General features: G+C 32.3%; 1 protein-coding gene across 3 annotated transcripts in view; it reads right to left on the bottom strand.

The window, feature by feature from the left end:
• Positions 1 to 26,426, bottom strand: part of CstF64 (cleavage stimulation factor subunit 2 CstF64) — a 174,360-nt gene that overhangs the window by 50,747 nt on the left and 97,187 nt on the right. For all 3 annotated transcript variants that reach the window (XM_085815840.1, XM_085815839.1, XM_085815838.1), the window contains exons 5-6: positions 21,585 to 21,692; positions 17,764 to 17,883 (exon numbers count right to left, since the gene is read on the bottom strand). In XM_085815840.1, the coding sequence (XP_085671966.1) occupies positions 17,764 to 17,883; positions 21,585 to 21,692 (228 nt within the window). The remainder of the gene's footprint in view (positions 1 to 17,763; positions 17,884 to 21,584; positions 21,693 to 26,426) is intronic.

The following is a 26,426-nucleotide window of genomic DNA, read 5'->3' as shown; positions in this document are numbered from 1 at the left end:
TTTAAATTCCACCATATAAAATCTGCCACCATGGTTGATGTCAAAGCTGCTACAAAGACAGTCTGGAGTTGAAAAGAAATGGTTTAAACAATAGAGGAAATTGAAAAATTCGCATGGGACGATGATTTCAAACAGGAGAGAATTTTGCTGACCAGGCATGTGAAATTATCTGGAAATATCTCTTAACGTGCTAAATTATGTAGCATAATATAGAATAACATAATACAGTATTGAAGACAACAACTAATTATCATGCAACTTCTGTCGAACAGTTTTGCAGACACTATGCATAACAAACAATTTTCCCTTCAATTTGAAAAACTCACTAAGAAATTACCTAAATTTTGATACCCGAGTGAACACGTTCCCTTTGTGAGCTGGGAATTTAGTTTTAGACAAATGGAAAAAAAAAAAAAAAAAAAAGACAAATGGAATTTACATTTTAAATTATGGGTTTGCATACTAAATAATTTGACATTTTTAATGACTTAAATTCATTCTATTATTAATACTTGAAATATATCACTTACTAATTTTCAATAAACAGTAAAAAATGGTACATAATTAAATAATCTTTTTTTTTTTCAAATTTTTAAAACTAAAATATTCTAAAAAACAGTTTTTGAGCATCTGTTTTATTATGCGTTAATTTTGAAAAAGAACTGAATTTTAATTAGTATCACTTATGTAGTTGGACATTGCAGTACTAACAGTCTACAATAAAATAAAATTGTTTTTAATTAAACCAGTTATAGTCTAATTTGCTGAAAGTTTCCTCCTTAAATAGTATGTTATCAAGCAGATTTTGAACAATTATGTAAAATTAAAATTTCCTTATGCCTATAGAGCATAATTTTATCAGTTCCACTGAACTTTAATCATTTCTATAGCTTTAAGCGTTTATTTTTTAATTATTCCCTGTATGGAAGAAAGTTCAAAGATATAGCTATATTTGATAATATATACCAAAACAAATTTAAAATTATAAGGACATTTAACAGTAAAAAAAAAAAAAAAAAAAAAAGATTGGTTAAATTTTAAATTGTCCAAGGAAATAATCAAATAGTTGAAATATTTATTTTTTTGACATAACATTAATATAAAGATACGATAGAAATAACTATCGTACGCACTTAGTAAAGACACATAGTTTTACAGTGTAATTTAAAATTCAAACCAAAATTTTATAAAAACGAAAGTAACGTCCTATAATATAAAGAATGGCATTTTTTTAAATGAAGGTTTACACATTTCCCAGTAGTCTCAATCCAGAACAACTGTAATATGAAATTTTCCCTCGAAAAAGAAAAGCTTCTTGAAGTCTGGTCACTAATCCCTACACTTTCCTTCCTTTTGCGACATAGATGCAACTCTCTGAGAATCCATTAAACTACACACAAGAATCTTTGTTGCAAATAGGAGGTGATTTCTTAAAGAGGGGAAAGCATTCGGTTCAAGATAAGGCTTCTACTGCTACCAAAGCCCTGGCCTCAAAAGGTTAAAAACACCAAAAGTGACATGGCAAAATGTGAGAAATGTTATGGTGAATTTTCTATTTCGACCGGCGAGAAGAATGATATTTCAAAGGCCTCAGAGACACCAGAAACATAAAAGATATTTAAATAATACTGCATCTTCATCCAAAATGCAGGAATCCTTACAGAAAACAACTTATGGAGATTAAGAAAAGAAATTAGCATTAACAGAATGCTAATTTCTTTTTTCCTTTTTGTCTTTCATGTTAATAACCACAATCATTTCTTTAGATCTTGTACATCACAAGTTGTGCAAAAGTTATTCAACAAAAAATTTGCCTGTGCTAGAACAAAATCCAAAGCAACTGTGTGTAATGTGCTTTTTCCATATGCATTTTCAGAATTAAAAAAAAATCTAGGAAAAATTAATTTTTTTATTCGTTTTGATGCATCTAATCATAAGTGTATAAAGCTATTTCCACCCATTATCCTTTGAAATCCTAATTTCTATCACAGGATAAATGTCCTATAGTTTTAGAGGAGTTTTTGAGAAAGAATCTTCAAAAATTTGGCTACAGCTTGTACACAATCAAGCAGCTCATTTTCAAAATGCTATAAAACTTATTGAAAGTGACAAAATTTCGGTATATTGAAGGTGACAAAATTTCGGTAATCGAAGTGGCAAATGTAGTTAATACTTTAAAATTTCAAGAGCGGTTAGAAAATAATTTTCTTCCGTTAACTATCTGTAATACTAGCCAGCTAGAAGAACAACGTGCAATAAATTGTGCAGATATCATGAATCACATTAAAAAGTTCTCTAGTAACTGCATAGATTATTTAGAAGAGTGGATGTTATATTACAATGATATTAAATATATTCATTGGGTTACATTTAAACAAGAATTTAATTGGAATGAAGTGCAAAATCATTTGATCATATTACTAAAAATTTCCTCATATTTCCTATATTTCCCAAAATGATCTTTTTAATGAGGTGTCATTATTAAAAAAATATATTGATAAGGAAAAGATTAAATCTTGGGCATCAGCAAAATCACAATAGAGAACAAACAGTTAAAAATATTTCATCATTTTGACCAAACCATGTTCCAAGCAATAAAGCGCTAAAAATTGTGGAATACACGCTGTCCTTACCAGGAACTAACACTGCGATTGAACGCATTTTTTCTACGGTAAAATAAAGTGCAGATATCAGAAAAATAACAATTAAATGTTGAGACTTTGAAAGCCATTTTATGTGTAAAATATAAACTAGCAGATTCTTGTGAAAAATTTCATGACCTTTTAAGCAACGACAGCAATCTACTAAAAAATGTAGTTCACTCAAATAAGAAATATATCAAAGAATAAAATAATACCATACATAATTGTTAATGTATTATATTTGTAAAGTGTATTTATGTTGAAATTAAAAAAAAATATATTACAATACTATTTTTGCGTTCTATAAAAATTTGTGTTGCTCCATATAGACCAAATTTTTAATCAAGACCTCCACCCACCCACTCCAGTAAATGGTGTCCCGTTTTACCAATGTTAAAATCTGGTCACTTTATCATAAAGGTGTGTGTTGGTTGATCTTACTCCTGTATATGAATAAAGCAGCATGGAACAGCATTAAGTATATTTTATAAACACAAACGAAATTTGTACCAGGAGCGCTCTAGTAGCTTTTCTTTTCTCAGTGGCACCTCCCAAAGGAGGCAAGAGAAAAGTTGTGACCTAAAACATAACACATGATGTGCATCTCGTGCTAACTGACTGCTTCTCTCATTCTCATGGATGAAATGCTGCAGAGTATGTTCCCAGTGATAAGTCACAATTACAAATTATAATGAATATTTACAATATATACAGAAAATGATGACATCATGCAAAATTAGCGAAATAAAGAAAATGAAGTACAATGTAATAAAGATATATACATAATCATCGATGCAATAGGAACATATCCCTAATACAAAAATGTTAAATACAGTACAAGTTTGTACTCAATGTAGTCTGTGACTAAATGCATAGGAAATCAGACCTTACCCACTCTTAGTGGTAGATGTTTGATTAAAGCATCATGGGGGAGGGAGCTGAAAGCAAAAGAGGGAAAGACAAGATATGAATAATGTTATCTGGCATGTGGTAAGCAGGTTTTAAGCGAACAATTTAAACTATAGTATGTTTTCCATTTCCATCACTAACAAAATTTTTATAATTTCTGTTAACAACTAAATGAGGTCCAGTACAAGGTGGTGTCAGTGGATTATTAACTTTGTCAGATCTTAAAAATATATAAGGACAAGTTTTTAATAAGATATTGATGAAAACTTTATGATTACCATGTAGGGCAGTAGAAATAGGATTTAAAAATTTCATTAAAGTAAACTATTGGCATATGCAAAATTTAAGGTATGATGTTTAGCATCACCGGTTACCAGATCAGGATGTAACCTTAATGATGTGCCATAAACAAGTTGAGTAGAAGTTGCTTTGACGTCCTCTTTAATGGCTGAGTGTATGCCTAAGAGAACAAGTGGGAGAGTTTCTATTCATTGTGCCACATTATGTGCTTTAAGGGCTGTTTTAAGATGATGATGGAAGCATTCGATAATTCCATTTGACTGGGGGTGATATACAAAGGTTCAAATCTTGTTACAACCCAAGCATGCAAGTAAGGTCTCTTAAAAAGATTACAGTTTTTTTTTTTTTTCCCTGGTCAGATATAAGTGATCCCATAGCATCCAGACCTGAATATCCAGCCATGTACACAAGCGGCTGTTTCCACATTCATGCCAGTTGTTGGAATAACATCCGGCCATCTTGCGAATTGGTCTGTGATAGCCATGCAAAACTGTTTTCCATCCGATGGAGGAAAAAGACCTATAAAATCTATATGTATGTGGGCAAAGTGAGCATCAGATTTAGCAAATGTGCCAATAAGGGGGGGGGAGATTTGGTATGTTTACTGATTTTTTGCTAGTTGATGTTTATCACAGTTACACACAAACAATTTAATTTCTTTTTGCATGCTTGGCCATACAAAACATTAACATCAATCTAAGATAAAACAACAAAACAAAGCTAGCACCTAATCTAGTTTGATCATCAACTACCTCAAATATTCGAATAGCAAAAATTTTAATCCAAAATTGACTGCATCTCCTAATATCAGCAATATTTGCCTTGGAGTTTCTCATTCCAGTATCTTAAGTGAACAACATCACGTTGCTACCCATTCTATTCCTAATTTTTTGGCTCCTCCTGGCGCAAATTCGAACCTAAATTTCACTGATATCCTTTCAACCATTATCCAAATTTCATTTCAATCTGGTATTAAGAAACAAAAGTTCCTTTTAGCATTCAAAGCCTCAGCTCAGAGTGGCTCTATCTGATGCCACCTACTTTCTTTCCACTGACAGCGAGGCAGCCGGTCCACTGGGTAGTTAGCATATCGGCCAGGTAGCCCCGCTGACGGAAATAACTTGATCAAAATAACACACTTATACAGTCAAAAGTCGTTAATTCGGACACACACAATCAGGAATGATCTATAATCTGGAACTCAAAGCTAGAAACTTTCTGCGCATGCGTCGCTTTCACGCATGCGCATAAGACCTTTACGGCTGCGAATATGCGTGTGCGCATGATACATTTATGCATGCGCGTTTAATGTATAACGGACGGTATAAGCTAAGCTAAAATTATCTAATTCAGTTAATGTTGCAGATTGCATTGTTCCTTAATCTTCGAATTGGATCCGGCTTATTATTTTTTGCAGACTGTTAGAGCAATTTCATAAAAGTAAGCTTGAACTTTCGATTATGTCAAATAGAATTTCCGATATATATTTACTAATATGTAAAGGATCTACAAAGCAAAAGTATGTTTCGAAGTCCATTAAACAAAAAGTGGAATTGTTGCAAAAAATGCATAAAGGCATATCCTTTGTTTATCTAACCATTCCGAAATCTGTTTATCAATTTCACACCGCAGCGCGCAATGAATTGGAAGTTGATCTGTTAGCACCATCCTTATCTTCAGGGCAGATAATTTTGTTTTATTTAGCTTGTAATTCCTTCTTAAATGTAGTATTTCATCTTGATGTACTCTGTCTTTGATATGATTTAAATAAAATTCCTCGTCATTATAATTCGCTTCTGATAGTGAAGAAAGTGACACAGAGGTTATTGAAAACGAAAAAATTTCGATTGACAAATTAGTCGGTATTCTCGACACAGCAATTATAGGACATGAACAGCGGAACTTTGTAACTGAAGAAGAAATTATGTCTGTTTATAGAATTAAAGAGAAAGTATTATGACATAAAACAAAGCAACTTAAACAACTTACATTGAAAGAAATGTTTAATAAAGTAAATAAATAAATATTAAGCTTTTTTGGTAAATTTTGATACCCTTTAGATCATAATTGTTCTTTATTTCATAAATTACGGTTTCATATTTTTAATTTTATAATTTCTGCATGCCAGCTTACCAGATTTAAACTAATGATCTATAATCCGGAATCGCCGAAGTCCCGACGAGTCCGGATTAACGACTTTTGACTGTATATACATATTGTGCTCAAGACGACTGCTGGGGGCAGTGCAAACAAATACTGGATGAAGACGATAGTGCAGTAATGGAAGAAGGGTGCATTGTGGGTGAGAAGAACAATTTCAGTTACATATTTACAGAGTTATGGATAGGTGGTTACAAAAGACATCCACAACGTGAACAATAAATGAGTACATTGCAATATATGAGCCATTAACAAAGCGACTGATAAAACAGTAGAAATAATATCTAAAATAGGGCTAAATACTAAATAGCAATACTAAAAGTAGTAAGAAGTAAAATACTAAAAAGTGAAATAATACATAAAATTAAAAAAAGGCAAAACAGTGAAAACAATACATAAAATAAGGCAAAATACATAATTCAAGGAGATAAATATATACAGGGAATAAGAAACGCCAAATAAGCTAACTTCAGATAAAATTAGTTCATTACAGGTACAGAGCATACAGGGGCTGTGCTGGTGATGAGGATGGTAGCTGAGAATACTCCAGCCTGTCTGAGATTTTGCGTGCAATATTTATGCAATCGCATATGCGTTTCAATGCATTGTGATTTTTCGAAGTAGCTTCGGCCCATGCATGGATGTGGTTTGCTACTGGTTGCCTAAGATGATATTTGGAGGTCTCTTTGCAAGTGAACAGATAGTGGTCCGGATCTCCTGCCATCCCGCATGAGCAATGCTCGTTTTCGTGTCGTCTGAAGCGATGCAGGTGAGTCATGAAGGGACCATGTCCTGTTAGATACTGAGTGAAGTGAGACGAGCCACTTTTTAGAAGGCGGCAGACTTTTGGAAAAAATCTGTAAACTCTTCTGGAAGTGGTCTCTGTCTCCCACAGATTTTGCCAACGTTTGAGTAATTCTCTCTCGAGCTCAGCTTTTAAGAACGAACCCAGAAGAGGCACGTCAAGTGTGCGAACTTGTGGGTCAGTTGCTGCTCTTTTAGCTATTACATCTGCAATTTCCTTACCCAGTATTCCGGTGTGGGCAGGTACCCACTGGAGTTCAGGCCTATAGTATTTAGGTGTTCTTAGTAAAATTTTGTACGGCCCGGACGAGTGGATTTTTACTACATGTGCCTTGGATTGCCTGGAGGCTTAGAGGCTGAGTCTGAATATATACTGGAATAGTTATTTTCCAGTGCGTAGACAAGTGCTGCTTTTAATGCAATCAGTTCAGTCTGAAAAACTGAGTTGTGGTGCTTAAGCTTTCTTTCTCAGGTCTTTAAGATCTGGTTCCCATGTAACATTTTTGAAAGCTATGCAGCTCTCCAATTTTTTTTATCTATCCCAACATTAATATTCCATTCTTTTAGAGCAGTAACCGATGATGCCATACACCAGACCATTTTCCCAACTTTTTTTTCCTTGCGAACCACAAGAAAGGTAAAAAAATTTGACGAACCCCCTATGTAGTCGTTAATGACAGGTTAAAAAAAAAAAAAGCAATAAAATTTGATAGAATATATATTTTTCATATTGCAGAATAATTGATTATATTAATCGTGAACCATTTAAATAAAACATTAATAAGACTAAAATAATGGCTATAAAAGTTGAAAACAAGATAAATTTAACAGACTGGTTCTTATGTTTTACATTTGGAAAAACTTTTAATGGGATATTTGTGGCTGTTTTATAGAACAAAGCAATTCAAAGTTAGGCTCAATATCTGACAATTTCAGTCTTAGATCAGGTTCTGCATTTAACCTGTTTCTGTATTTATCTTTCAGATAAGTATATGTTGAAAATTCTTTCTCGCATAGATATGTTGTGCAAAATGATAATAGAACTTCAATGGCTTTTTTTGACAGAACATGATATTCATTTTGTATACTGAGCCAGAATTCAATTAAAGATTGATCTTTAAAAATTGCTTCTAGAGAACTGTCACAAGATAATTCTAGGAGTTTTTCTTTTCCCATTATAATTACAGAGGTTTCTGAACTTACATTTCCTTGAAATGGATTACGTGTCCAGTTGTTTGAGATGGATATATTGCATCTGTTGGGAAAATAGTCATCGAAAGTTAATCGAAGATACTTTAGATGTTCACATATACTCCTTTTAATGTTTTCGTCAGGTTTAATTGAATTTTTTGATAAAATAGTGCTGACAGAATCGAAACATCATACTCATTCATCTGCAGGCATTGAATCCAGAAATTGATCTTTTTCAACATTGCCTCAATTCTATCATGTACACTGAAAATGTGACACCCTCGCCTTGTAAAGACATATTTAATTCATTCAGTTTACAAAAAGTGTCAGCTAAATATGCAAGATTTTGCAGCCAAAGAACATCCGATATACAAGAAGACAAATGAAACGGATGATCAATAAAAAATGCTTGAACTTCAGACTTCAATTCAAACAAATGCATCAAAACAATACCATGGGAAAGCCATCTAACTTCTGTGTGAAAGAGTAAAGAAAACTTCGAAGATCCTCACAAAGCGTACGGAATAGACGGCAATTTGTAGCATGCGATTTTATAAAGTTCACAATTTTTCCAGCATCACTTAAAGCAGTAGATAACTCTGCATGAATAGTCTTACATACTAAAGCTTGTCTATGAATACACCAATGAGTCCATTGAATTTTCTCATTGATCTTCTTCACCCGTGCCACAAAATCAGAAAATTTTCCTGTCATTGATTTTGCACCATCTGTACACACACCCACACAATAAGACCAGCTTATTAAATTCTTTTCAAAATACCCACTAATCATATCAAAAATCGCTTCTCCAGTTGTGTAGGTTTTCAAAGGTTTTGCAAATAGCGCATCTTCTTGAACACTATTCGTAAAAAGATAGCTACTGTAGAAAAGCAAGACTGCGGCATTTGTTACATCTATCGATTCATCAAGTTAAATTGCAAAATAATTCAATTTTATTCTTTTTAGAAGTTTGTTTCCACATAATTAGCCAAGTCATTAATTCTAGGCGACACCATGTTGTTTGATAAGGGAACTAGCTCAATTTTCTTTGCTGCTTTTTCCCCCAAGCATACATTTGGCGATATCTTTCGCATATGGCCAAATAAATTTTCTGCTTTTATATGCGCTTGTCCAGATCTTGCAATTCTATAACTTACTCGAAATGATGCTTCAAGGACCATTTTACTATCATTGTTTGAAGTCAAGAAAGAAGAAAGGCTACACTTTTTGATATCTGCTAATTTTCTTTTGAAATATTCAAGAGGTTTATCTTTGTGTGCCGGATGTTTTGTTTCAATATGTCTATGAATGTGAAGTGATGGTTTTAAACTGCTGTTGGCAAGAACTTCGTTACATATAACACAAAGCGGTTTAGGTTCCGACTCATTCCCAGTAAAATGAAAACCCAATTGTAGATAGTTGCTATTATATTTTCGTTTTTTCCCTTTTCTATCATCATTTCCTTTGTTTTTCGTCTGGTGAAACGGTAACTCACTACAGCTTTCAGTACTATCATCTCGATTATCATGTCTCGTTTCTTTACGACCCATTTTTAACCAATGATCTATAATAAAAAAAAAGTTATAATAATAATTAAATTAATAATTATTAAATCATTTACACGAGAACTTGACAGTCATTGTATCACTATCACTCAAGCTTTACAAGTGCTAAGCCTATGTATGAACGTCGACAGATAGACAGACAGACAAAATAGACAGTTAATACAACACTACTCTCTGAGTTCCCGGTTGTGAAAAAGTATCTAATTCTAAAATCTGTAGTAAACTGCCTTAATTTGATATTTATTTCCAATTGTATTCAAAAAAATTTTTTTTTACATAGAAGGGAAAACTGCTGCAATGATTTTAAATATAAAGCAGAACATGATACTAAACACATTGATAAAATGTTTTAAATATAAATAAATGTTTGTAATAAAAAGAGAATAGTATTTGATTACTGAATAAGAGGAATAAATTATAATGTATAAAATTCTTGATATGATTTGATATTGATGAAGTAATTTTGAAAAACAAATAAGGAAAAAAGAAATGAAAATATTGAAATTTATTATAGATTTTGTAACAAACAGGCAGTGAACAATCTGTTTTACAGTGGGTGTGTTCTTTAATTTTTTTTTCTTTTGATTTTTAATGGCGTTTTAAAAAATCTGCCATTACAACATTATTTTCGCGAACACAGGAAGGAATCACTGTTTTAGAGGTTAAATCTTACAAAACTTTTGTTTCTAGAACACTAACGGTATTATGCTAAAGTTCCATGAATTCTGAGATTATGTGTTTGAGAAGGGATTTGATATTATTTTAGTTCGGGAGACCAAACGCCAGCTAGAGAGAGTTTCCAAGCTGGCAAACTGCAATTTTTATTGTAATGACAGATAAGCTGTCAGTCCCTTTGAAGTTTGTTATGGTAGCACATGTGTGTATATTAAAGATCGAAATCCTCACAAAAAAGGTTGACGCTCTGAGCCAACTTGTGGCAACTACTATCAAAATTTTAAATCCTAATTCACCTTCATTAATTGCGATCTCTGCATACCTTCCTCCTCAGAAGGAAAAAGGTGTTAAATTGCTAGAAGATTTTTATAAATTGCTCAAAATTTCCACCAATATCATTATTGTTGTGATTAAATTGATTTAAATTTCCACTGTCTTCATCAGTATTGCGATTGTAAATATTCCAAACCTACTGGTTGTGGTCTCCGAAAATGAGCTCAAAGCACCCAAATTCAAATTATTGTGCTGGACAACTCCACCAGATATGGAGTACAGGTTCCCCCTCATTTACTGGCCTGGCTGTATTTAAAAATATATATTTTGATTACCATGTGACTGTTGAAAGCTGTTGTTAACCCCTTACTTCTCAACTTAAAAACTTTCAATAAAAATTCTCTGGCACTTGCCTCTACACCTTGTGACAATATTCAATTTAAACTAAAAAAAAAAAAAAAAAAAAAAAAAAAAAAAGTATTCTCCTCCACTTCAAATTAAATCCAGTAAAGATTGATTCTGCAGTTGATTAACTTGTAGAGACATTAGGATTATTTTTTGAGCCAGAGAGATGAAACATTAGCAACACCTTCGCCAGGAATTGCTCAGGGTGCAGACCACCACACCACGAACGCATACTAGGAAGGCAGGAGAAACACACTTCCCCTTTTAAAAAAGGGCGACTGGGGTTTTTAGCGGACCCAATCACCAAATTCTGGGTGAGGAGAATCATCATCCAACACCCTTTTAGTTCGGGCACCACCATAGAGACATTAGGTTATTTTTAAAGTAGGAGTGACGAAAAATTAGCAAATGCCTTCGCCGGGAATTTAACCATGCACCTCTGGAATACTGGCCAAGCGTGCAGAACCACTACACCACAAAGGCATGCTAGGAAGGCGCGAGAAATACCTTATAAACTAATTTGCACCTTCTCTCCCGGATCTAGACGGGGCAAGTTGGGATTCTTGCCCCGGGCGGCAAATTTAAATATAACGCTGGATCGTTTTGGTATGTTGTTCACTAAAACAGCTCTCTAATTTTAGTACAATGTTAATAGTTTTAAGGCCACGTTTAAAAACCTCTTTTAAGAAGATTTCTAATTTTATACTAAGAACCCTTTTAAAGAAACATGAGTTAAAATAAAGTACAGCCGATTACAACTATAAATACAAGATCAGAAAGAGGCCAATAGAGGGACTCTAGGCATCACTGATAGAATCAGACTGACCCTATCAGTAACATCTGGAGTCCCTGTATCATTTGCTGTCTAGGCCGGGCATATTCAAATAATAAATAGAACGATAGATAGAAGAAGTCACCTGGTTCCCATAGCAACGTCTGCTGGGAAATGGAGAAGGATTGCAACTATTTTTTAAGAGCTAACCTAAAAAATTAACTTTGGGCCATCCTGGACAAATGAAATAATTCAAATTAATGTTCATGGAGTATATATGTAACGGTGAAGTACCAAAATCTGGTTATTCTTATTCTTATTAAGGCAATTCATAGTGAATTTCATTTAGATTAAAAGGAACCATCTGCGTGTCGAGGGGGGAGAAAAGCGGAATACAGAAAATGAGCCAAAGATAAGGCCAAACAGAGAAAACAAATTTCAGCTAAGATGAAAAAATAACTTCATGAAAGAAGTAAACATCAGATCCTGCCGCAATTCCAATTGTGCTGAGATTCTAGAGGAAATTAATATTTCTTGCAATTTGCACGACCAAACATGACTGCATATATCATCCCCAAACAATCTACAAGTCAGCATTTGAAAGAATAAACTTCTTCATCAACATCAAACAAATAGCTTGAGGACATGAAACCATGATATAAAGATCTCTTCATTTAGATGGGAGCGGGCAGCAGAAAGATGAAAAACTAAAAATTTTTGATTTGTTGGACGCATGCAATTGGCTGGTCATAAAAAAATAAACGGTCACCAACAATCTTTCTTAAGCAGTCAATCAGTCTTATTAGCCAGTAAACATCCGGGAAAACGTAAACCTCAATCACATTGAACTTCATGGCAGACATTTGACATGTTATACAGAACATTAGTAAATAATGAAAAGCTTAGATCTTGGTTTACATATTCTAAAAACAAGACTTCATTTTTTTGTAAACTCTGCAAGATTTAGCAGAAACATGGTGCTGCTGTTACACCATACTACAGGATTCATTAATTGGAAAAACATTTTAGCAAGATTAACTGAGCGCGAAGCGTGTGGTATCAACAGAGGTGCATGATTAAGTTTAAAATTCGAGTACAACAAATGAAATCGTGCCAAGGCATCGATCACGACACTGAGCGACTCATTCATACAGAGAAAGAAAAATGGAGAAAAATTCTATACAGTCATGGATGCGGTACTATATCTTTCAACATTCTGTCATTCTTTTATTGGGTCTGATGGAATCCCAAGTAGTCTGTTCATAAAGTGTCCTTGACGTAGCGAAGAAAATTTTCTTAATTTAATCTCTCCACTTGCCAAACATAACTCAACTCTTACGTATAAGCACCTAACAAAGGGAAAGGAATCATATTTACCCCATATGTGTCTCATACAGAAAAAAAATGAACCAGGTGACTCAATACGTAAAAACGTGTGGTGATTGTGTGAGACAAAGGAAAATTTAATTGATTTCATAGAAGTTGGGGGAAAGATAGGAGAATGTATTTCTGAACGCATTGTAGAAAATTAGTGTCTTAATTGACACTTGATGGTTTAGATATTGGAAAATGTCGGTGTAAGTCTTTCGACAAAGGGTTTAATATGGTTGGCATTTCTAAAACAGCACGAGCTTACAGAATTGAATAAGCTGGATGAATTTGTGCCATGTTTGGCTAACTCCTTATATTTTGTCAGTATGCATTCTGCTTCTTCGTCTCCGGAAGCAGTTAATCTATTTGGAATTATTCAGAAAATACTTCGCTTTTTTGTTGGATGCACTACTCGACAGTATATTATTAAAAAATGTACAAAATACAACTTAAAAGAAAGCAGCCAGACGAGATGGTTGGAAAAATACGTGGCTGTGAAAGTCCATTTAATTATTTTACCAGAAATATTCAAATAGTTAAAAAAAATTAAAGATATTTCTCTTGATGCGGAATCAAAGCACGAGGTAGGATATCTGTTACATGCTGTGAAAAATTTGAATTTACTCAACCTGATTATTTGAGCAGATATTTTTCTAGAATTCAATCGAGTAAATATAGAAATTCAAAAGGAATTCCTCTTCTGCGTTCTGTGTAGTTAACGAAAGAACTGACCAAATCTAAGGAATTATAAAAAATGAGAGAAAAATCCTATGAAATATCGGATACAAGAGTCTAAAACAGTAGCCCAAAAAAATCGCAGTTGAGTCTATTCTGACAAATGAAGAATTCAAAAGCACATAAAGCAATCTGATGAACTGTTTGAGGACAAATCACGAACACTTCAACCTGTTCAGATCGAAGTTTCAGCAAATTAAAACATATTTAAAAATATCTATGATCATCGGTGAGCAAGAGCGTTTATAAAGTCTCGCGATTCTGGCAACCGAAAATAAACCCCAGATCAAATTATGACGATTCCATGCACTTATTCGCAGAATAAAAGGCTTACAGTGTAAAATTTTAATTTTCGTTACTAATTCCGTGATATTTTAATAGCGTTAAGGCAGGTAAGAACTTAAAATTACTTATAACATAGAAAGTATGAAAAACAAGACAGGAAGCACAAAGACTCATATTCTGTATAATCGTTTCAGAATACTTCCTTTCGGCAATAGCCCATATTTTGCATGCAATGGTTCCATTAGTGGCTGAGCAACAAAAGCCGCTGAGCACTCATAGTTTGGTCCGAGGGTCAAGTATAGGTGAATGGGCTGGATGTATGAGTATTTCCGTGATTTTCCCTGTGTGTAACATAGATACAAGCCAGTTTACCTTACAAAGTTTTTTCCACGGGATATTCCTCCTTTTCCATGCAGAGCCTAATGGCGAAACACATAGTAAATAATCAGACAAATGTCTTCAGCAGTGGCCGAGTGATTAAGATCACTGTATACTGGTAGTTCGACCTTGCCTGGGTTCAAACCCAGGCGAACGGGCTGGTTCCATGGTTTGTTTTCGTGGATTTCCTCATGTGTAACATGAATACGAGCAAGTTTTCTTTAAAAGTTCCTCTACAAAAGCACCTCTCCTCTAAAGCAGATACCAGTCAGTCTCCTTAATTTTTTTTTTCCACAAGGCATTCCTCCCTTTCCATGAAGTACCTAATGGTGAAACACATAGTAAATAATCAAACAAATGTCTTGAGCAGTGGCTGAGTGATTAAGACAGCTGAATACTGGTAGTTCGACCTTGCCTGGGTTCAAACCCAAAAGAGGGCTGGCTGCATGGTTTCTCTTCGTGGATTTCCTCATGTGTAATATGAATACGAGCCAGTTTCCTACAAAGTTCCTCCACGAAAGCACCTCTCCTCTAAGCAGGTAGCCCTCCTGTCTTTGCCATATTCATATAATCTAACCCAACCTAATTTAACCAGTAATGCAATAATATGGAATAGTAAGAAGCTTAGGGGTTGCTCGTTGTCCCTAGAACGGAAAATGAATGGTGGCGAGGACTGGGGAGTTAGAAGCATTCAGGATTAGAGTTAGGATTAGACTTGAATCCGAATGTAAGCTAACCAGAAAGGCGATTCTCCTAGGGAGGAGATGAATTTCTAATTATGTTTTTTTCCTTTATAGCAAAAAAAGGGGAGGGCCCATTAAGAACTTAGTATAAAATGGAGCTTAGGTTTTTACCTCAAACCATATCTATTTCTGTACTTATTAAAGAAATGAAAACGTTTTAGAGAAACTTAAAGGATGATGGGTGAGGGCGGCAGTTTTAGCTTTTTCCCCACATCAGAAAAATCAAAAATCTGGCGCTGTGTAGCTTAAATGATACTTTTGATTCTTCCCATTTCCAAACTTCCTCCTGAGATTAAATTCAAAATTTGTGAGAAAAATAAATAATGAAAAATTTGGCAAATAACATGAATAATGAAATTAAAATTCAACTTTGTACTCTCCAGAATGAGATCAAGACAATATGTGACCAGTTCTTCCAATCACAATAAACAGTACAAAGTCTTTAATCCGGACTCACCAGGACACTTCGGCGATTCCAGATTATAGATCATCAATTTAAATCTAGTAAGATGGCATGCAGAAATTATAAAATTAAAAATATGAAACCGTAATTTATGAAATAAAGAGCAATTATGATCTAAAGAGTATCAAAATTTAACCCCCCCAAAAAAAACTTAATATTTATTTGTTTACTTTATTAAACATTTCTTTCAATGTAAGTTGTTTAAGTTGCTTTGTTTTATGTGCTAATACTTTCTCTTTAATTCTATAAACAGACATAATTTCTTGTTCAGTTACAAAGTTTCACTGTTCAAGTCCTGCAACTGCTGTGCCAAGAATACCGACTAACTTGTCAATCGAAATTTTTTCGTTTTCACTAACCTCTCTGTCACTTTCTTCATGCCTTTATCCATTTTTTGCAGCAATTCCACTTTTTGTTTGATGGACATCGAAACATGCTTTCGCTTTGTAGATCCTTTGGCAGCTCCAGAATCGGAAACTCTTTTTGACATAATCGAAAGTTCAAGCTTACTTTTTATAAAACTGCTCTAACAGTCTGCAAAAAATAATAAGCTGGATCATATTAGAAGATTAAGCAACAAAGCAATCTGCGACATTAATTGAAATAGATAATTAGACAATTTTAGCCTAGCTTATACCGCCCGTTATACATTAAACGCGCATGTGTAAAAGTATTATGCGCATGCGTAAATGCTATGCATGCACAGAAAGTTTGTAGCTTTGACGTCCGGATTATAGATCATTCCTGATTATGGACGTTCGGATTAAAAACTTTTTACTGTACTAAGTTTCTAACAACCAATGACAACAGTCTTTGGCACACATCTGCCAGGTTATGCAAACGGATACTCTCATTTTGTCCTTAGCTGTGGACTCAGTGGTGGCTCATACAGACATGGAGAAAGCTGAGCTTATTGCTAGCAGTCTCCAAACCAAATTTACATCCTGTCATGAAGTTATTTTTGTGAACAATGCAAATACCTTCTCACAACATATTGATTATTTCTTTTTTACAATATACTTCACTTTCTGAAGTTAGCACATATGTTGCTAAGCTCAAGCCCAAACAGCACCTGGATTGGACTCTACTTCCAATTGTATGATTAAAAATCTCCCCAATAAATTTGTTCTTCAAACAGTAATGCTAATTAATGTTAAGTTATTACATTGCTATTTTCTGGAAAGCTGGAAATGAGCACTTGTTGTGCTTATTCCAAAACCTGGACAGTGCCACTCTAACACTCAAAATTACAGACCTATCTTCATTATATCAGATATACAAATACATATTGCTTGAATGGCAGAAACCTTGGATTTAAAATTATTCTGAGAAATTTCTCAAAAAAGAGAAGATAGTTACAACCAAACTTCAACCACTATTAGCTCAAAAGAGCCCTCTGCCAACCAAAACAATACTACTGAGGAGTAGATTATTAATTTACAAACCTGCCCTGTAGCCAAATAGAAAATGATAATGATAACAAATAAAAATGTGTGTATTTTTAAAACAAAATCATTCTGATATAATTCAAACATGCTATGTTTAATCCATTTTCTTAACATTTAACTTTTCACAAAATTAAGACTTTTTTTCTTTATATTTATTTAAAAAATGGTATATTTTAAGAAACAAATTAATCTCATTTTTCAGTGGCAAATTGATTTTACAAAACTATGTTATCAATAATATATCTTCTCACAATGACAGCTCAACATTCTTTCTTTAAACACAATTATTATAATCTAAATGTCATTTATTTTTTTTCCTAAAGCATCTTTTAAATGAACTTTTGAAATTATCTAAAATGCACAGTCTTGCAGTCAAATTTCAAAATGACAAAAATACTTTGAATTTTATGAAAGATTAGAACTAGTACACATTTTTGCATCTGTTAACATTTCAAAGAAATTTCACAATTCATTCACGGTGTTATTCTTAATGAATTTATTTTTCCAACTTAGTTTTCATTGATAGTATAATGTTAAAATTAGTTATAAAGTTTAAATAAACTTCATTAATCTGATACATATTGCACAATAAACATAAAACAAAACACACACGTAAAAATATAATGTAAATAAGAAGCACACACCATAGCAGTTTCAGGATCTACAATCCTCATGATGACCTGAGCTTGAAGTAAAGCGTATGTTAGTTGAGGATTCTGTACCAGTAAAGTCCGGGCTTCATTGGGGTTATTTTCTAAACATTGCTGCATAAAAGAAATAATAATAATAATAATAATTGTTTACAAGCACTTTTAGGAGAGAGTTTTCTTCCAACTTTTTTTAAAATAAAAAACTGGCAGATTCTCTCCCGAAATTTTAAAACAACTCCAAATTGACTTGAAATTACTTAAAATGTAAGATTCAGGTTACTGAACCACATATAATATAATTCTGAAGTAAAATATATACATATTTAATTTAATTTAATGGTTTTTATCAACTTCATTTTGTCCATTTCTTATTTTAAAGAGAAAACGCTGTGTAGCGAAAACAAGCTATTATTTGCCAATTGACGAAATTCAACTTGCGTTTTTCAAGAATAGAAGCATAACTTAAAATATATATTATACTTTTGTTCTAACATATGTATTTTGATAAAAATTAGACTTTTCCTGAAATGACAAACTGATCTTTTTTTTTCTTCCAGATTTTGATTTAAATTCTGTCTAAAACCCAAATTTTGTAAAATTCAGTTAGAAAAGTTCATTAGTAATTCAAGAATATCATTTGGTGTACTTTTTTTGATTTTACACTGAGAGTAATTCACTTGGCAAACTTTCACTTCCACTTTCATTTTGCAGATGTAGGGTGGGGGGAACCCTGTTTCTTCTTTCTTGGAAATATTTTTACCTTATACTATATTTTTCATACTTGTTATTTTTAGATCATTTTTTCCTTTTTTAGAATTTTATTTTAATTATTTGAGTTGTATGGCTGAATTATATTAACACCTGAACAAGTATTCCTGTGAAAAGTTCTAGAACTCTAAAATGTTTCTTTTGATAAAGTAAGTTTTATTAACCTACCATGGGACCTCTGTGCATTCAATCTAATACAAACCAGTATACATGCAACAATACAGTGTATAAAATTTCTGTTCCTTTGCTTTTTTTCTCAAAACGCTTTTCTATTGCGAAGCCTTTCTCTCCTTGAAGGAAGGGTAATATGCAAGACAACAAAATATACAACTCTGAATTATACTTTAAATTAACACTTTTTAATTTGGGAACTTCTTCCTCTCTATTCTAAAAAAATAGTAATAACTTTTTTGAAACTGTGTCATAGCTGAAAACTATTTCTGCATTAACCTTCTGGACTGTGCACAGCTCTTAGCCAACCAGATTAATGAAAAATTTTACGATAAATATTGTTGCAATCCAAGAACGTTCTCTCTTATGCTACCTAAATGTGCTTGCTAAATGATATTTCTTCGCTTAACTGCATTTTTTTCATTGGCCTAAAATGTAATTAACTGTGCATACATAATTGTGAGCCATGTTTAGCACTCCTAGTATTGTATCAATTAAGAAAAAATATGTTTCTGAACAATCGTTCCAGTTAAAAAATAAAAATGATGTTTTAATCATCAAGCAGTTGTGATTTTTTTTTTGTCATCTATGCAACAGTCTTCTCCATGATTTAAAAGTGAATTGGTATATTCCCTAATGAAGCTCTTCTGATAGTAAGTTATATACAACAAAATAAATCAACACATATTATATCCTACAAATATTTAAAAAATTATGATAATTTTATTTACTTTTGAAGTGCTTTTTATTCAAGAATATTTCATTGACGTTTTCTCTATGGTGTTACTTATAACAAAATTTTTAGCAAAGTCTGAAATTATGTAAAATTAAAACAAATCAAATCAGAAGTGCAATAAGCACTATAAGATTAAATTGCCTATTTATTTTATAATATTAATTACTGTAATAAAATTTATTAATCTGAACCATCCACTAATAAATACCAGGAGTTTTCAGATGAATTTACGGAAGTTGTTTTCCAAAATCTGTATTACATGCAAACTGAGGGATTAACCATGTGAAGCTCTCTTAATCCTATCCTGGCTGATATCTACATGCATTATTATAAATCAAAATTATTTGAAATTTTCAACTTCCCGGTATGGTTCCGCTATGTAGACGATACTTTTACCCTCTTTGCTGGTAATAAAGATGATTTAAATAAAGTTCTTTCAATAATGAATTCCACTGATCCTGCTATTCAGTTCACTTCTGAGCTTGAGACATCCAATTCCCTTCCGTTACTCGACATTTTGGTCACATGTAAAACATCCAACTTTAGTATTATTGTTTACTGTAAACCTTCACTGGTTTGCCTTCCACCACACTTCAAATCATGTCATCCGACTAAACAGAAGTTAGCTTCATTTTATTCCCCTGTTTCTGTGCACTTCAAGTTTGCTCCTCCAAATTGGATCTTAATCAAGAACCAAATCTCTTAAAAGTAGTTACTATTGACAGGAGCTTTTCACCCAACATTATTAGCCAAGCAATTGTAAAATTCTCATCTCAGCATACCAAAAGGCACACTCTTGTTTCAGAAGATTATAAGAATGTTGTCATTCCTTTCTTTCCAGAATTAGCTATAAAACTGCATGTATTTACAGAAATTTAACTTTTGGGTAATTTATTCTCCTATCAATAAAATTCCCAGTTCCATACTTAAGGATCCCATTCCGGATATGAATTCCTGGAGTATTTACAGAATTCCTTGATTAATCTCTTGATTAATTTGACCAATTTACATTGGTCAAATTAATCAAGAGAGCCTTAAAATTTCGCATTAAAGAACATGAGGCATATGTTAGGAAAAAAGAAAAACAGAAGTCCTCTGTTGCCTAGCAATGTTGGTCCGAAAATCACACATTTTTCTGCATCCAAAATTATTTTAAAAAATCTTCCATTGGTGAATTAGATTTTCTAGAGGCGTTTCACAATCAAAAAAATCTTTCTGTTCTAGTTAACGACCATAATTTCAATCTATCTTTACAATTCAGCTTTTAAGGAAATTATGTTTTAGTTTTCTTGTTTCATCAATAGATGGCACCAGTAACTTAACTCTTTTCCAGCCATTATTATCTTATCACCATATTCATTATCTTGTTCGTTTGCTCTTTGACAGCTCAGGAAGATGGTTCAGTAGTCAAACCATTGACACAAGCCCTGGAAAATTTGCATATATAATGCTGATTTTTGTTGTTTCACTTCTAAAATATTCGTTGTCTGGCATGTTATTTTAACTTAAGCTCATTTATGTCAATTATATCACTGCTAATACAAAAATAAACTCTCATAATTATTTTTTAATTGTAGTATATCCGTAACTAGCCTCTTATAATAATTCTGCACATGAAAAAGTATATTAACATATATTCCTTATAAAGAAGCAACAGAAGAAGTTTGAAATTCATTTAACATATTTTAAAAGTGTTTTTAATTGAATGCATCATAAATTTATAACATGAATACATGGTATAAATTACAAAATAAGAAATTTCAATAACACATTTTTCTCTTTCTTATACATACATAGGTATACATTAATCTATGACACAAATTCACTACAAAACATTTATATCGTAAATTGAAAACCTAATGTTCATTTTCTTAATTTTTTTGCACATATTCTTGTGTAATGTTTGTTATGCCATTAGAGGAAGTAAATGGGTCTTTAATAAGTAAAACTGTCATTAACTCATTCTTAGCTCGAAGGCATCTTGACAGTTTCGGCAGAATCTTAAAAAGCATAAAACACTGATAACCTTTTTATTATTTACTTACATTCATAAAAAATATTCACAAATATTCCAATATTCATAAAAATTATAGAATATGAATAAATTCAAAATATAAGCAAGTTTTTCATTTTATAATACCTTCATCTGTGTCATTAAGTCATACAACTGCTCAGGAGGTAGACTACACATTGTTTTTGCAATTACATCAGGAGCCTTATCAGGAGACACATCTGGACCAAAGGGACTCTGAAGAAAGAAAAGAAAATGAATTTAAAGTATGCACTTTTTATTAAAATTCATGCACTTATATTAAGGTATCATAGACCACTTTCTAACTCAATCAAGACCATGAAATACATTTATCACACATTTCTGAATATAAGCACCATGTATTTTTAATTCAAAAATTTACCTAAAACTCAGAACACATACATAAGTCAAAATGTGGGGGGGGGCAATCCAATAACATTCAAACATTTCACCATGAAGGCAAAAATGTTGCCAAGCAGGCAAAATGGGTAGAATATTTTGCAATTCAAATCACTGTGAAGTAAAACATCAAAAGCCAATGGTGACAGTAGCAACCCTATATGAAACTAGCATACTTTTCCATTCATTTGTTATCTCGTTATATGGTCTATGATATCTGTGTTAGTATTACTTTCTGCATCATTTTATTTTGTCTGAAGGAGGAATGGGGAGAGAAATTCTTATAAAGAAAATTTCAAACTATAAGTGATCACGTTTGCTGAAAATTCTAATAAAAGTTTGACTGCTTGACACTTTTCTATAAATGAAAAATAAGTGGAAAAAAAAAGGTCAATAATATAAACAATTTAAAAAAATAATACAACTCATTTTCATAAAATGAATAAGTCATTTCATTTCAAATAAATTTTTTCCTCAAACTAAAGAAATATAAAAGTGCTATAGAGGGTGATTTATCATTTGCACCTGTTTAAACTACCTAAGGGGTACTTTAAACAGGTTTAAACTTTTTTTTTTTTTTTTAGCAGATTTGTATACAAGCCAACACCTGCAATTTAACTTTAGAAAAAGTTTCAAAATTTCTCGGCTTATACACGGAATTACATGATATTCACATCCATCAAAAACATCTTAATTTTGATATTAGCCTAATATATTTGCAGGTATGATACAATTTAAGAAATATTTTTCTAGCAGAAATACTATTTTTTTTTTTTTTTTAGAAAACATTTTTATATTTGTTTATAAAACATAAATTGTATTCTTACCTCAAAGCTTCAAAGCTTACCTGCATGAAACACAATACATTTTAAATGATTCAATACATTCCTGAGCTGTTCATGCTAATTTTTTCTGTCATTGCAACTTAGATGATTACAACAGTTACAGGCATTATTAAAAGATTATAGTTTCGAGAACATTTATAATGTTAAAATGGGAAATTTAAATGGATCTTTACTATTGCTCAATAACCATTAAATCAGTGACACCCAAAGACTCAAATGCATATAGCACTAGAAAAGTACAACAAAGAGTAATAGCAATACTGTGTGCCACTATTTTTTTAGGTGAAAAAAATAAACATTCATTATGATGGAGAAATTTTATTAAGAGTAAGTTCGTAACAAAAGTGAAATGTAAATTCAAAATCTTGGATGACAAAAGCTCTTTATTCTTGGGTGATGGAAGCAATTTTTCTAATGCTCTAAATTCTGTTATGGAAATTAAAACATATCATAACTAAGGAAATGATGATATTTAATTATATTTAATTTCAAACTGTTTTAGAAAGGAAATGATGAACCAAAGCATAAAATACAGCAGATAAATTTCATAGCATGAATACTGAACATTTTAAAATTACCAAACAAAATTTATAATGCAAGATTTTTGTAGTTTTATTTTGCTGGCAGAGGGGATCTATACAAGACATGCTTTTCCTACATTTTAAAATATTATTCATTGACAATGTAAGATCTGTCTCTTCTATTCCACATAAACTTAAACTAGAATCCTACAATGAACCTGGTGAATTCTCGCACAGGCGTAAATGAAGTACCAGCTCAGAAGAAGGGAGAAAATAACCCTTTATTTAATTTGAACAAATAACAGAAAGGAATAATCTTCGTGCTTTACAAAAACACCGTGAACTTGCGGTGAAACTTAAACATAGAATATAAATCAATTCAAATCTAAAATAGAATAATGGGATTAGCACGTGAAGCTACGTCTAACATGTTGACTCAACAAAAACCTAGCAGGGGTGATGATAATCCAAAATAGCTAAGAGGCGTACAAGCATAAAAGTGAGATAGCAACAAAATATGCACTGGCTAGCAAAAACATGCAGTGAATAAACTCAGTGATTCATCCATTTAAATACTCACTTCACTTAACTTCAAATTTACATCCTGGCAAGAAAATGCGAGGGGAAGTTGAGGAGTTCAGAAAAGGTATCAAACTTAAAATATATTTGTTATGCAAAATAAGGGAAACTATAAAAGAACATTTCATAAAATAAATTTCCTTTTTTTTTAACATTATTCTTAGAAATTTACAGTTTTATTATTATAATGCTAAATAAACTAATATACCTAAAATAATAATATGATACAAATAAATTATATTAATAACAGTCATCTTCTCTACGACGAAGAACTATCCTTAGAATTCATGGGGACTTGTCTTAAAGAGGGTTCACTGTACGTATGTCTGTAAATATATTGTTGTCACTTGCCTGCTAGTCACATCAGCACAAGCCCTCGAAATTTACTGTGGCAAGGAGTGCAAGAGAGGACTTTCGACTCGCCTCATATTTAGAACGCCCCCATGCCACACAGAAACTAATAAACAGTATTAAGTCTAAACCTGGATATCAAATAGCCAGAATGAATTTGGGATACCCAAAAATTTTATAGAATCTTTCTTACATATTTTAATGAAAGGAAAGTTATTTACAGATTTAATAAGAATATTTATATTGAAAGAATGGTTTACAAAGGATGCCCACGTGGTTCTTGCAGTACTCCGCTGCTCAGGAACACCGTAACATATCGATTGTTAAAGAAAGAGTCCCCAAATGGTGTAAGAATGTTATGTTATGCTGATGACATTTTATATGCAATTTGTGAAAACTCTTTAGAGAAATTGTTCTCATTTGGTACAGAAGATTTTAAAATGTGGATTGAAAAAGAAAAGCTGAGATGTAAATTTACAAAAAACTTATTTCTTGTTTTACCCAAAAGATGGAAAAGAAACTAGACCACCACACCTAAAATATGAGGGTGTTAGAATTAAAATGTGCTGAAAACCTTAAATATCTTGGTGCTTCGACTGTAAACTGAATTCTGAAGAACATTTTAATATTTATAAAAGAACTAACTCTATTCTGATGGATTATAAAAGAAATTTCTCAGCCGAGTCATTAGCACTGAAAAGTAACATTATTAGATTAATTTACAAAACAGTTATTACTCCCATTATATTATATGTGTTGGAGTTCTAGTTCTAGTGGACTTGCAGCGAATCAGAAATAAATTAGATACAATACAATGACTTTGCCTGATGCTTTGGACTAGATGCTTTAAAACAGTCTCGACAGAATTTGTTTGCATATTGGCCAGTAGATTGCCCCTCTTGATATTTTATTCTTTTTATTATGATAAATTTAAATTACGTTCACAAAATGTTGATTTTATTACTTATGAAGGTTTTGCTGCATATTAAGAAAAGCAGTGAAATACAGGAGACCAGGTTTTTGCGTTGGAGAACTGGATATATTTACTGACGATTCAGGTTATGACAATGAAATTGGTGTAGCATATGTGGTTTACTTGTTTGGTACAGAAATAGATGACAAAATTAGACTTGAACCTTACACTTTAATTTTTCAAGCTGAATTGCCTATCTTATTTGCTCTTAAATGGACTGATGAAAACCTGACTGTAAAAACATATACAGTCAAAAGTCATTAATTTGGACACCCATAATCCGGAATGATCTATAATCCGGACCACAAAGCTACAAACTTTCTGCGCATGTGCGTAAGACTTTACGTCTGCAAATATGCCTGTGCGCGTGCGCAAAATATGTTTACGAATGCGCGTTTAACGTATAACGGACGGTATAAGCTAAGCTAAAATTATCTAATTCAGTTAATGTTGCAGATTGCGTTGTTCCTTAATCTTTGAATTGGATACGGCTTATTATTTTTTGCAGACAGTTAGAGCAATTTCATAAAAGTAAGCTTGAAATTTCGATTATGTCAAATAGAATTTCTGATATATGTTTACTAATATGTAAAGGATCTACAAAGCGAAAGTATGTTTCGAAGACCATTAAACAAAAAGTGGAATTGCTGCAAAAAATGGATAAAGCATATCCTTTGTTTATCTTTAACGCCGCGGCGCGCAATGAATTGGAAGTTGATCTGTCAGCACTATCCTTATCTTCAGGGCAGATGTTTTTATTTTATTTGGCTTATAATTCCTTACTAAATGCAGTATTTCATCTCGATGTACTCCGTCTTTGATATGGTTTAAATCAAATTCCTTGTCATTATAATTCGCTTCTGATAGCAAAGAAAGTGACAGAGGTTATTGAAAACGAAAAAATTTCGATTGACAAATTAGTCAGTATTTTCGACACAGCAATTATATAGGACTTGAACAGCAGAACTTTGTAACTGAACAAGAAATTATGTCTGTTTATAGAATTAAAGAGAATGTATTATCACATAAAAAAAGGAAGCAACTTAAACAACTTACATTGAAAGAAATGTTTAATATAGTAAAGAAATAAATATTAAGCTTTTTTTTTTTTTTGTAAATTTTGATACCCTTTAGATCATAATTGTTCTTTATTTCATAAATTACGGTTTCATATTTTTAATTTTATAATTTCTGCATGCCATCTTACCAGATTTAAACTGATGATCTATAATCCGGAAAAATCGATAATCCAGAATCGCCAAAGTCCCGACGAGTCCGCATT

The sequence above is a fragment of the Stegodyphus dumicola genome, chromosome 4 (assembly GCF_044657685.1).
Source record: "Stegodyphus dumicola isolate Sdum_Otavi_A_Nest chromosome 4, ASM4465768v1".
Classification (NCBI taxonomy): domain Eukaryota; kingdom Metazoa; phylum Arthropoda; class Arachnida; order Araneae; family Eresidae; genus Stegodyphus; species Stegodyphus dumicola.
This window is presented reverse-complemented; position numbering and strand designations above follow the sequence as displayed.